This window comes from Glycine soja, chromosome 8 (genome assembly GCF_004193775.1).
Source record: "Glycine soja cultivar W05 chromosome 8, ASM419377v2, whole genome shotgun sequence".
Classification (NCBI taxonomy): Eukaryota; Viridiplantae; Streptophyta; class Magnoliopsida; order Fabales; family Fabaceae; genus Glycine; species Glycine soja.
In genome coordinates this window covers 2,678,843-2,691,363 of record NC_041009.1, presented here as the reverse complement: position 1 = coordinate 2,691,363, position 12,521 = coordinate 2,678,843, and the positions used below count along the sequence as shown (strand labels likewise).

The 12,521-nt window shown below is 35.8% G+C and overlaps 3 protein-coding genes across 3 annotated transcripts; 1 reads left to right on the top strand and 2 right to left on the bottom strand.

The window, feature by feature from the left end:
• Window positions 1-705: 705 nt before the first annotated feature.
• On the bottom strand, window positions 706-2,954 carry LOC114421142 (uncharacterized tRNA/rRNA methyltransferase slr0955). The gene has a single exon (XM_028386954.1). It carries the CDS (start codon window positions 2,767-2,769, stop codon window positions 1,096-1,098), a length of 1,674 nt encoding a protein of 557 aa, XP_028242755.1. The 5' UTR covers window positions 2,770-2,954; the 3' UTR covers window positions 706-1,095.
• Window positions 2,955-3,852: 898 nt separating this feature from the next.
• On the top strand, window positions 3,853-5,147 carry LOC114421141 (probable 3-hydroxyisobutyrate dehydrogenase-like 1, mitochondrial). Its single transcript, XM_028386953.1, has one exon. It carries the CDS (start codon window positions 3,880-3,882, stop codon window positions 4,888-4,890), a length of 1,011 nt encoding a protein of 336 aa, XP_028242754.1. The 5' UTR covers window positions 3,853-3,879; the 3' UTR covers window positions 4,891-5,147.
• A 491-nt stretch (window positions 5,148-5,638) lies between these two features.
• On the bottom strand, window positions 5,639-10,564 carry LOC114421140 (hexokinase-1-like). Its single transcript, XM_028386952.1, has 9 exons — window positions 10,081-10,564; window positions 9,136-9,286; window positions 8,876-9,058; window positions 8,474-8,548; window positions 8,123-8,278; window positions 7,926-8,024; window positions 7,721-7,851; window positions 6,686-6,767; window positions 5,639-6,422 (listed from the first exon to the last, which is right to left on the bottom strand). The coding sequence occupies exons 1-9, from the start codon at window positions 10,350-10,352 to the stop codon at window positions 6,075-6,077; spliced, it is 1,497 nt and encodes a 498-aa protein (XP_028242753.1). The 5' UTR covers window positions 10,353-10,564; the 3' UTR covers window positions 5,639-6,074.
• Between the last annotated feature and the right edge of the window lie 1,957 nt (window positions 10,565-12,521).

Sequence of the window (12,521 nt, the reverse complement as noted above, 5' to 3'; positions counted from 1 at the left end):
AGCCACATGACTCTGATACCAGGTGATTGAGCTAAGTAACCACAAGAAACAGTGAGGAACTCTAGGTGGCTGTTAGGGCCGAGTCTTCTTCATGTTAAAAACGGCACAATGTAATAAGACGCCAAGGATCTATTCTAGACAGAGAAGAGTAGGTAGTTAGTGGATATCAGTTACTCTGTTAGTCAGTTAGAAGAAATGATCAAATAAATAGGTAGAGAGTTGTAATTGGGAAGCTAGTTAAGACATTTGTCGAGTTGAACCTTGAGCAGTGGTGCTCAGTGGAGAAGGGGATTGGCCTTGAGAAGAGTCATCTCCTGATTTCAATACAATAAAACTATTTTGATTCCTATTCTCTATCTCTGTGCTCTATAATTTCAGTTCTAAAGATCCCAGGTTAACAGTGGGTGTGGGTGTGTCTGAAATTTCAACCTGTCACCCTATTTTGCATCATTAAATCAACAATGAGAAAGATACATTTTGGAACCAATATAAAGAAAGCAACCAATGCAGAAAAACATGTATAAGCCAAAATTCCTTCAGAACTACAAACTTGAAGTAGAAACAAAAGCTAAACAGGTAAAATGCAATTAGACCCCATTAGATGTTGTCACTTGTCAAGGCCACCAATTTCATGTTATATGGAGGCAATGGACAAAATTCAGTACAAGAAACAACCATCTCATGAACTTTAGCACATAGACATAGTAACCGCATTAAACTAAATAACAATTAAAAGCAATTCTGGCTTTCAATTTTCAAAAAGCCAAGTTATAACAAAAAAATCACATCTGAAACTTAAAACAATACAATTCCAGTTAAAAATATAAATCCATAAACTAATGCAACTTCAATGTGATAACCAAAAGAAGCCTTGACTTGTAATTTAAAGAGATCAATTCTCTTTCATTTGAAATTGCTGTCACAACTGTGAACTGACTCCTGAGTTGCACAGACCAACTTACTAACATATGATAGTAAACTGATTACATGATAAATTGATAAAGAAGAACAAACTACACTTCAAAGGAATAAAAACTGTGCTCCATCAACAAACACTATTTGAGATCAGACTAAATAAATTGAGGCGATGCAGTCTCACTCAGACATGTCAATCTGTTTATGCTCCTCTGGAAATGAATCTACCAACTTTTTCCCAATTAAGTGGTGAATAAGCACACCTGCTGCAACACTAACATTTAAGCTTTCCACGGCCAAAAATGAGAGGAACTCTTTACCAGAGCTCTGGGAATTTAAACCACTACTTTCACCATCCAATTCACTAGTACTTGAGTCAAAATGAATGTTCCCAGGAATCCTAACTAACTGAGTACATGATCTCTCCACCAATGGTCTTAAACCAGTGCCCTCGCTACCTAAAACAAGAATGGTCGGTGGACCAGGCACAACCTCATCCAAAGCAATAGCTTTGGAGGAGACAGAGCCCCCAAGAACTCGCCAACCATTTTCAGCTGAAGACACTAAGAATTGCATCATATTCTTGCAATATCTAAGTTCCATTAATTCAAGTGATCCCGCACTTGCTTTGCTCACAACACCACTCAATGGGGCTGAATTCTTGGCACATAACACCACCCCAGAAGCTCCAAAAAAATATGCAGACCTAATTATTGCCCCCAAATTCTGAGGATCAGTAACCTCATCCAAGGCTACCCAAAGGGAACCCTTCCCTTCATCAATAGAAACAGGATCCAGTTCATTTACTTTCACCATCTCTAGCTGTGAAGCGTCTAAAACCAAACCCTGATGGGGACGGTTATCAGCCACCATATTCAGATCATGTTTTGATGCTTCTTTTACACTCAAACCAAGCTTTTCAGCAATCTTCAGAACTCTCTCAAACCCTTTCTTGTCCTTCTTCTTCCTATTGTTGCCACTCAAATCCAATCCTTCTTGAACATACAATGCATAGAATTCCCTTCGATCAGCTGACAATGCAGCCAAAACTGGACCAACCCCATAGATTCCCTCACCAACAATCTTAGGCACAGTGGATTCACTGGCCTCTTTCAATGTCTTTCTACCCCAGTTATCCTGCTTATTCCATCTTCGAACCTCAGGTCTCTCCATTCCAACTTTTGCCCCCACCATCCCCTTGAACTTATTCTTTATGTTATACCACCTTGGATCATCCATCTCCTCCTCCATTTCATCATCAACTCCTTCTTCATCATTATCATCAAACTTCACATACCTTTTACCATAATCACTTCTGAGCTGTCCCACCTTCTCAACCAATCCACCCTTCCTTTCCTTACTAGCAGTAGCTGAAACACCACCTTTCATAGAAAATTTTGCTGCTGCTGATCTCAGCTTAGATTCAGGAACTTCTGTTTTATGACTTTTATCTAACCTTTCAATGGATTGTTCCCAAGAGGACTTACTACTCATCTTCTTTGCAGAGCCCTCGGGAAAAGAACCACTTATCCTAGTCGTTTTTGCTTTCTGCATCACCTTACCTTCTTCCTTAACCTCATTAGCGACTTCTAACCAAGGAAGTTGCTTTTCAGTACTTCTTGCACTACAATATCTCCTAGCAATTTGTAGCATCAACCCGTGGGGATTTGCTAATTTCCCCATTTCCAAGGTTCCAAATTTATGTGAAGTGGGGGTTTTTAACATGGGGTTTCGATGAGAAGCAAGTGGTAAAGATGGGAACTTTAAGGCGAGGGGTGAAGTGAAGCATTTGGGTTGCGAAGATATTTTAGCGGCGAGAGGAAATGCCTGGGCTTTGGAGATATTGGTATACATTGAGAACTATGAAGTCTTCAAAATGGAAACCCAGAGAAGAATATAAAGTCTTGATGCAATGGATTGAGGAAGGAACAACCATGTGAAAACTGAATTAAGGAAAAAGTACTGTGAAGTCTTCAAAATGAAAATGTCTTATCCTCGTTACGTTGATGGGCATTGCGAAATTAGGGCAGACAGAGACTACAAGCGGCGATTTGTTAAGAGCTTTTCGGATGTCATTATACGACATCGTTTTACTTTCTTCTAATGTCAGTAATAATATTTTTTGACTGAATATTTTTTTAGCACCTTAAACAATAATGATTTTTTTTCTTTTATGTTCAAACGTGTGATGATATTTTAACACTAGGAATTTGGATTTTCATTTGATATGGTAACGTTAATATATGGAGAGAGAAAATTGGTTTAATTATTTATGTAATGCTTATAATTGTGCAATTTTTATTTTTTTAATCTTTACACATATTTTTTAACTCATTTTAATTCTTACAAATATATATTTTTTAATTTATTTTAGTGGCCAGTCTCTTGTAAAATAATCATGAAACTTGAATTTTAATTAGAGTTTAATATCTATGGAGGAATAAGAATTGTATAAAATAATTTTATATTATTGTTAAATTATAAAATATTATTTTAATTATTTTAAAATAAATATTTTAAAAATTAAAAAATTATTATTATAATTAAATAATTTTATAAAACTTTTTATATCATGCATAATTATTTTTTTATTAATTAAATTACTCATTTTATTTCTATAGTTTTATTATTTTTTATTTTTTTAATCTTTATAATTTGAAAGTGATTTTTTTAATTTTTTTAATTTATATTTTAGTTTTTCTTTAATCTCGTAAAAAATATTTTTTAATTTTTATAATTTATATTTTAATTCCTATAATTTAAAAATGATATTTTTATTTTATATACTTCTCTATTTTAATTGCAAGCAATACTTTTCTCGTGGGTGAGTACAACTCAAACCAACTTCTCTTATTTAATTAATAAATAAAAATAAAATTGAAATTCGTAACACAAGTTACACAACAGGATAATCGGAGGAGAAAATATTACTGATATATATATGTGGCAAACAGAAGACGAGATATGCCTCTACCCTCTCACTCTCCGTTGCAAACTCTCCGCTCACTCCACCGCCGCATCCACACTTCCATCGTACGCCACTTCATGGCTGCGGCGGAGCCCATAATAAGCTCATCCAACACGCGCGTGGGCTGGATCGGCACCGGCGTCATGGGCCAGTCCATGTGCGCCCACCTCATCCGTGCCGGCTACACCCTCACCGTCTTCAACCGCACCCCCTCCAAGGCCCAGCCCCTCCTCGACCTCGGAGCCCACTTCGCCCCCTCCCCTCACGCCGTCGCCGCCAACTCCGACGTCGTCTTCACCATCGTCGGCTACCCCTCCGATGTCCGCTCCGTCCTCCTCCACCCCTCCTCCGGTGCCCTCTCCGCCCTCCGCCCCGGCGGCGTCCTCGTCGACATGACAACCTCCGAGCCCTCCCTCGCCACCGAAATCGCCGCCGCCGCCGCCGCCAAAGGCTGCCACTCAATCGACGCCCCAGTATCCGGCGGAGACCGCGGCGCGAAGAACGGAACCCTAGCTATCTTCGCCGGAGGGGAAGAAGCGACGGTGAAGCGTCTGGAACCGTTGTTTTCTCATTTGGGGAAAGTGAAGTACATGGGAGGGAGTGGGAAGGGGCAATTCGCGAAGCTGGCGAATCAGGTGACGATAGCTTCGACGATGGTGGGGCTGGTGGAGGGGATGGTGTACGCGCACAAGGCGGGGCTGGATGTGGGGTTGTACCTGGACGCAATTTCCACCGGCGCGGCCGGTTCCAAGTCGCTTGATTTGTACGGAAAGAGAATCTTGAATAGGGATTTGGATCCGGGGTTCTTCGTAAACCACTTTGTTAAGGATTTGGGGATTTGCTTGAAGGAGTGTCAGAATATGGGGATTGCTTTGCCTGGCTTGGCTCTGGCGCAACAGCTTTATGTGTCGCTTAGGGCTCATGGGGAAGGTAATTTGGGTACTCAGGCTCTTATTTTGGTCCTAGAGCGACTCAACAATGTTACACTTCCTCCCTCCAATACCTGAAGAAAATTTTAAACATGCTTTGTATTGTATCCATCATCGTCTACTTTATTTTACTTCCCTGCCATTGCTATGCAGTCTACAGAATCGTATCGCATAATAAAAACTTTCAATCCCGAAGCTGATTATTGCAATGAGCAGTGTCTTTTTTATATTATTGGTGATGTAATCTAGACACCTAATATTATGAATGGAGAACTTGTTCAGTGAACGAACGCCCAATTTCTAAATGGGAAAAATTATGGAAATTTTGTTTAAAAGCTTTCGAGTTTTTTCATTTATGTTAAGCCTGAGGCTATTCAAAATGCTTCCTACCTATTTACAAAATGAATATCAGTCCTACCCAGCTACCAGCTTAACAATGTAATTTTCTTTAATAACCTAACTTAACAATTTTCAGCTATCAACTTTTAGTGACAACTAGTTTTTCATCTTTCAATGAGTTTTTCCTGCATAGCCTAAGTTATGAGATTCCAGAAAAATTAATTTATTCGGTACAATAGATAAACCTGGCTCTAACAACAACTTATATACCCTCATTTCTTTAGGAACAATACGCAATAGTCTTTACTACCTCAATTTAACCTCTTTGCTCTTCATCCTTAGAAACTGCAAAAACTTTCAACATTAAGTTTGAAGTCTGTCATTTATTTATTTTCATAAATGTGGCAATTATAATAAAATACACTGTAATTCACCCTCTCCTCTCATGGCAATTACCAAAAAATATGTTTACTTTGCTCGTCATCTAGAAAAGAATAAGAAAACATCCATTCAATCACCCATATAATAATCAAGTTTCATTATGTTTCAGACAGGGTAATCAAAATGGAGGGTTTCTAAGTCATGCAAATGACTGCAACAACAACAATAACAGAAACAATGCTTTAGTCTTCATTGATAACTCAGAAAAGCTTTGAAATAAAAACAAATTTAGGCTTGTCAATACATTAAGTCCTGCTTTATTCTCGTTGGCTACATTCCGCAAAAGGTGTCTAGTCACTCAAGATGAAGTTTATATCTTTGATATTATTCCTTAACGAAGGAGAAACAAACACTGAAACCAAAATAATGAATGCCCCCCCAGTCACCAGCTGCAAGGCACCATTGCTTCAATGTGTTGATCTACCACCTATGCAAAAAATGAAACTAGTATTACACGTCTTTCCCTTGTTTGGCAATAAAATTTAAGACTCCTCCACTCCCAAATATTGGGAGTGAGAAGCTGCCAGGAGGGCTGCACCAATGCCAGAGCCATCATTAGCATGCTCAATGACAATGGTCTCAGCAGCCTCATCTCCCAGCAATTCCTTCAGTGCACTCTCCAAGCATTCTCTAAATTTGGTGTAGTGTTCAAACAACCCCCCATCCAACGCTATCACTGACTTTTGCTTCTCCCCAACCTTAACTGTGTCTCTTCCTATTTTCTTAAGGATGCCCAAAATACCAGCAGCAGCAAGCCGAGCTCCGCGAGTAGCAACAATGTCACACAGTTCAACAACGATCTTCCTCATTTTAAGGGATGTGTTTGAGATCTGACAAAAAAGGAAGGCCGTAAGAATAACCTATATATTTCCTTTTGGGGGGGAGGGGAGTCAGAAACACCACTTTTTATTGCCCTTAACATAATCAGAAAAAAAAGCTTTTTATTATAAATGACAGATGACAAACAATAGGTAGTTTAGTTTATCTTATCATCATAATTTCCGCCCCCTCAACCAATTCAAGGAAAAGCAATTTATACGATGATGTGAGACATGATAGTCATATTTCAACATGGGCAGAAGAGCATGCATACCTCTAATATATCCTTTAACTTGTTTCCAACCACTTTCAGATCAGAACTTGTGTCATGGTGCATGGCTGACATGTCAGGCGTCCTAAAGAAAATTATGTCAGAACTCCAAAAGCTCTATTTCAACAAAAGGTAATGTGTTCAAATGAAGGTTTATACAACCCAACAAGGGTAAAATAGGTAGCATAAGCATAGTGTAAACTAGGGAATAAAAATGAAAATGAGAAGTGAATACCAATTTTAGGATTGATTGGTATGAGAATACAAAGAAAGAGCTGAAAATGAAAAGGCCACCATTTGTCTTCCATTATTATCAAAAACTTTTGTCCCAATTTTGGATGAAAAAGTAACACCAATAGCTTAAGAAAAAAACTTATCTGAAAAAAACTTCACCTTATTTTCTAATCCATTATAGAAACAACTTATACATAAGCACTTATTCAATAAGTTTACTCACTTAGCCTATCATGTCTACCAAACCGACCCTAAGAAGACATGGGAAAAAAGGACAGAAAAAAATGAAACACCTGTTTCAATCTGTTAGACAGAGAACAGAGAGTGCTACTGGAGAGAAAGGGACAAAGCTATGTAGGCGAGACCAGAACAAAAGGGAGGAACAAGGGTAAGGGTTCAGTGGAAAGTTGAAAGCGACACCTGATCTGTGGGTTTGCCAGAAACAGAGGTGCTCTTCACCAGCACTGCTGTTTGGTCTTATGTTCGTTCTAAACTTCCCGCGACAGCAAAAGATTGGGTCTCTCCTTATCTCTCAAATAAAGACTGAAATATATATACAGAAAAAAAAAAAAAACAGAACCAGTGTCCCACAATAACAGGAATAATGAGAGGATTTTCCTCCATCAACACTAGTAGCCATAATGACAATGAATTTTGGGATAGCAGCCATTTGCAGCTGCAACTCCCGCTACACAAAAATGCTCAACTAGAGTCTAGAATAGCAGCCTCTGGTCACTCCATACTGCTACAGCAGCACACTGTTAACAACTATATTTGGTGGTATAAGTTAATATATTATCATACCTAAGTATGAAAGGAACTTTCAATTTGGGGGGAACAGTATCGCCAAAAAAGTCAGCTTCTTCGGCCATCTTCAATAAAGCTCTCCTTACAACTTCCCCCAAATACATGCCAGAAATCAATTTCTCAAAAATCTGTGAATCATAGTGGAATATTGTTAGAGTTAGATAGGTCGATTAAACAAATAAATATAGTAGATGATTATTACCTGTTCTCCAGGGTTTAAGCTCTGAGCATCCAGAGCTAGATCATATTCTGTTAGAGGAAGATGTGATGATCGGAAATTACCCCACTCCATGTTTATAACCTATAATATTTAGAAGTAATCAGCATGCTTTGTATCACAATAAGGATAACTCTATCACACAAGAAATTAAGTCTCACACATATTCATAACCTACTTACCATATCTCCTGATTTTGGTATAAGCCCATGCCATTTTGGAATAGCATGTGCTCGTTCTACATATGCTGCATTTGTCCCAGTACCAAGAATCACAGCAGCAATGACATCCTGATTGTAGAATCTGCCTCCAGCTAATGTTCCAATGGTATCATTAACCTACATCAAATCACCAAGTTACATTTCATTTCCAGTTTAAGATACTTAGCAAACAATAATTACTTAAAATATATAAAAACCAACACTAAAACCTTATAACTCCAAATTTCTGTCAGACACAAACTGGAAACCATCATGCTCAAATCCTGGCTATAAAAAATAAAGAAATCCAAAAGAGAGGAGAGTGAGACTGACTAGAGCAGCAACGCGCATATCCAGGCCAATTTTTTCCATGGACTTGGTTAGTTCTCCCACCACATCTTCACCAACCTACAAACAAACCATGAAGTCAGATTACCATGCTGAGTCAACGAATGTCTGAGAAACAAAGAGAAACCTAGTAGAAGAGTGTTCTCTTTGAAAACAGAAAGAGATCCTATGACTATGATACAATTTTGAACCATAATAAGGTAAACATTGCAATGACTGGACTTACAATTTAACACGACAATAGTGTGGTAGTGTCTGTGTGAAATCGAGAGACTCAAAGTGAGTTTGTGAACAATACATGACAGAGCAATCAAGATAAATGACGAGAAGAAAAAATGGTTGCACAAATAAAATTGAATGTAATCTAATCAGGTTAACAAGAATTACCGCATCTTCAATATTGAAACCTTTAGTCCACTTTATTAGAGTCCCAGATGCAATCGATGTTTGCCTCACTGGGAATGAGAATGTAAAACCCAGTTCTCTTTGTCTTCCAGGGGGAGGATGAAAACCTTCAGGTTCTGAACCAACAAACTTTGCAAGAGCTGCTGCTATAAAATCGAACAATGCCTGTAACAACATAACAAACATATATCAAAGTGTAGGCAGGCTTAATACTTTGATAGATTTTCCCATAACACACTTACATCTGAAGAGCCAGTCATCAAATTTGGAGGAATTGAAACTTCTTCAAACTCCTGGCCGATAACACCTTTGTCTTTCCCCCCTAAATGTACACGAAGGACACGGAAGTTTGTGCCGCCAAGATCCAATGCATAATAGAGGCCTTCCTCATCCCTGTAAATAATGGAACAAGGTGAAGAATGACTCAACACAGAAGAAATATTTTAGAATTACAAGTTCATATTTCTAAATATTTATAATTTTGTTATCATCAATATAAATACAATCACAGTGTAATACTTAATCATACATACTTGCTCTCTCTGCATCTTGACAGCGGATTATTCAAAACACAATATAAACAATCAAATGCTTTAGGAATAAACCGTTATACTCCAGAGGGACAGAACCATTTACAAGTGGATAGTTTTATTACCATGAATGATTTGCAAGTAATCTCCTCCAATTTAATCACGTGACTTCTGAAGTGCTAAAAAATAGTATCATTTGAACGATCATACCAGACAGATCACATTCGAGATTCAAAACCCCAGATTTTGATAAACAAAAATCTCTAATCTTTTTTTCGATATAATCATAATGGAGGTAATGTATATAAACATTTACTGAATTACATAAAAAAAATAGTTTGAAAATGGGGCAAAAAGGTATATAACGAAGCCAACTACTGATCTAATTTATCCTGTACATCAATCATACCAGAATTTCAGAATTCAGGAACATAAAATAAACAATACGGACAAAAAAACAAAAACAAAAATTCATTAAAAATGTCAAATAAAACAACAAGATCAACGTTCGAGAGAGCAGGGCAAACGGTCAGTCCACAAATCCGGGACATCCTGATCCTCAAGTGTCCCAAACAATTATGTCTCATTTTTTCCAAATAAAAAATATTAATATTGAAAAGCTAACGAATGGAAAAAAGAAGAGATAAATCTACGAACCCAGTTGGGAGATTATCGACAAAACTAATCAACATATTGAGCTTGCTACCACCTTCAGATGCGAGACCCGCGTGCATCTCAACATCCATGGCATCAGCCACTTGTCTTAGCTTCACAATTGGGGTGCCACACTTCTCCTCAAACTCCTTCAGTATCGCCATGGCGCGACTCCACTTCCGGGAACTAATCATGCGGTGGCGCACCACCAGCGCCGCCGCAGCGCATACGGCGGCGGCGCAGACAACGGCAGCTCCCACCGCGACCTTCCCCATCACAGCACTGAAACAAATACGAACGAATCCCGCAAAGTCGGAAGCTTTGTCCTCTGATGGGAGAAACCCAGATTAGATTTTGATTTTGATTTTAATTAATGGGGAATTGAAAGATTGTAGTTATCGGAGCACATTGTGATTTGTGAGAGAAAGAAAGTGACAGTGGCGTGGCGTTGGGGGTTAGGAAAGAGAGGTGAAATGAAATGGGACTGACAGACACAGCAGATACTATTAAAACACCAAAATATTGGAAAATATATTTTAGGCCTTTAAATAGAAATTTACATAATGCCCAAACCAAAATGGAAATTACCTTTATTTCATTAGGACTAAATCGGTGTAAAAATATGCTTTTCGGTCGGATAGATTAGAATTATAACAAAAAATGGTAAAATACAAATAATTTCAAACAAGCACAAGTTGAACAAAAAAAATGCATGATTATTAAATTTATATTAATTTTTAATTAAATTTATATATTTTATTTAAGACTTAGTAATTTCGTGCACGTAAAACTGTCACATTTTTCTTTTGGTCTATGTATTTTTTTCATATTTTATTCTTGTAATTTTTTTTAATTTCAAGTTCTTCTATTGTATTTATAAGATAACACTAAAGATATATAATTATTGATGTGACATTAATAATTTAATATTTTTGTATTAATAAAGTGATAATGATAATATCATTATGATATCATTTTTGTTTACATGACATATTATCTTAATATTAACAAATTAATATTTTTAAAGAGAATTTTATTTTATGCAGATATTTAAAGAGAATTTGATGATATGAATTAAAATAAAATTTATTTTTGAACATTTATGATTCATAATTGTTTATCATATTTTTTGGGATCTTACCATTTTATATAAATTTAAATATTTTATATGAAATTTACTCTAATTTTAAGGTTGTTAAAATAAGTTATTACTTTAATTTTGTGGGTCTATAATGCTTAAAAAATATTATATTTATGATATAAATTTGTTAAGTAACATCATATCATATGTTCAAGTGGGAAAAAATATTAAACAATCTTACTTAGAGTTAGAGTTAAACAATTCATGTAAACATTTTCATTAAACATGTTTTTTAGGGTGAAATGAAAGGTTTGAAACTTATAAAAACAATTTTAAAAAAAGATTAAAAAAATAAATAAAAAGAACTAAATTTATTTAAGCAATGCAAATATATAGTGATAATTTGGTCGAGGCATAAAACGCTGTACTTGTAGTCAATTAGTTATATACTTCATTTGTTTTTTATTTTTATATAGGACTCAAGTCTAAAATTATGTTTATTTTTTTATAAAATTTAATTTATAATATTTTTGCATTAATTATTTTTAAACTAGACATATTTTTAATTTAAAGAATAGAGAGAGTGAATTGATAAATAATTAGAAAATAAATAAATATTAATTACAAGAATAATTTTTAAAAAGACTATAAATTTAAGATAAAATTATTATTATTAATTAAATTAATATTTTTTTAATCTTAATAAATTAGATAACGGAGTATTATATATAAAAATCGAGCGAGTAGTTATATTATGTTGGCATTTGTTTGGTGAGATAATTGATAGTGTTGTATTATATTAGCTCTGGATATGGCTAAATTTTCAAAAGAAATTAGAACAGTTGCCGTGTGTAGCACAAAGAGGAGAGAGAATAAGAAAGGAAGGAAAAAAAAACTGTAGCCGGTGTTGTATAAAATGTTGACACTTGTTAATATCAAAATGTTGGTCAGATAGTTTTTATATATAAATAAATATAGAGAAAATTCTGAATCAGCTACACCCGATTATATATTTTTGTGACTCGCAAAATTAGATAATAATAATTGTTGAAGTTTGCGTATAAAAAAAATCATGCACAAAATAGAAACAATTAAAAATATTCCATTGGTATACTTAGTAGGTTATGGTTATCTATCATTAGGCTTGATTCTCCGCATGTTGGGTGCAATCAGGTTTTGATTGTAAGTGTAACCAAATATTTGCGTTCAGTGGGGCATGCAAAAAAAAAAAAAAAAATCCCTGATTTGCTTTTGAATTTTAGGTAGAGCAAGAAAGCAATCTTTTGAGATGTCAGAAAAGAAAATTATTTAAGGAAACAATATTTCTTAACAAATGATCTTTTTATATACATAGATCAGAAAA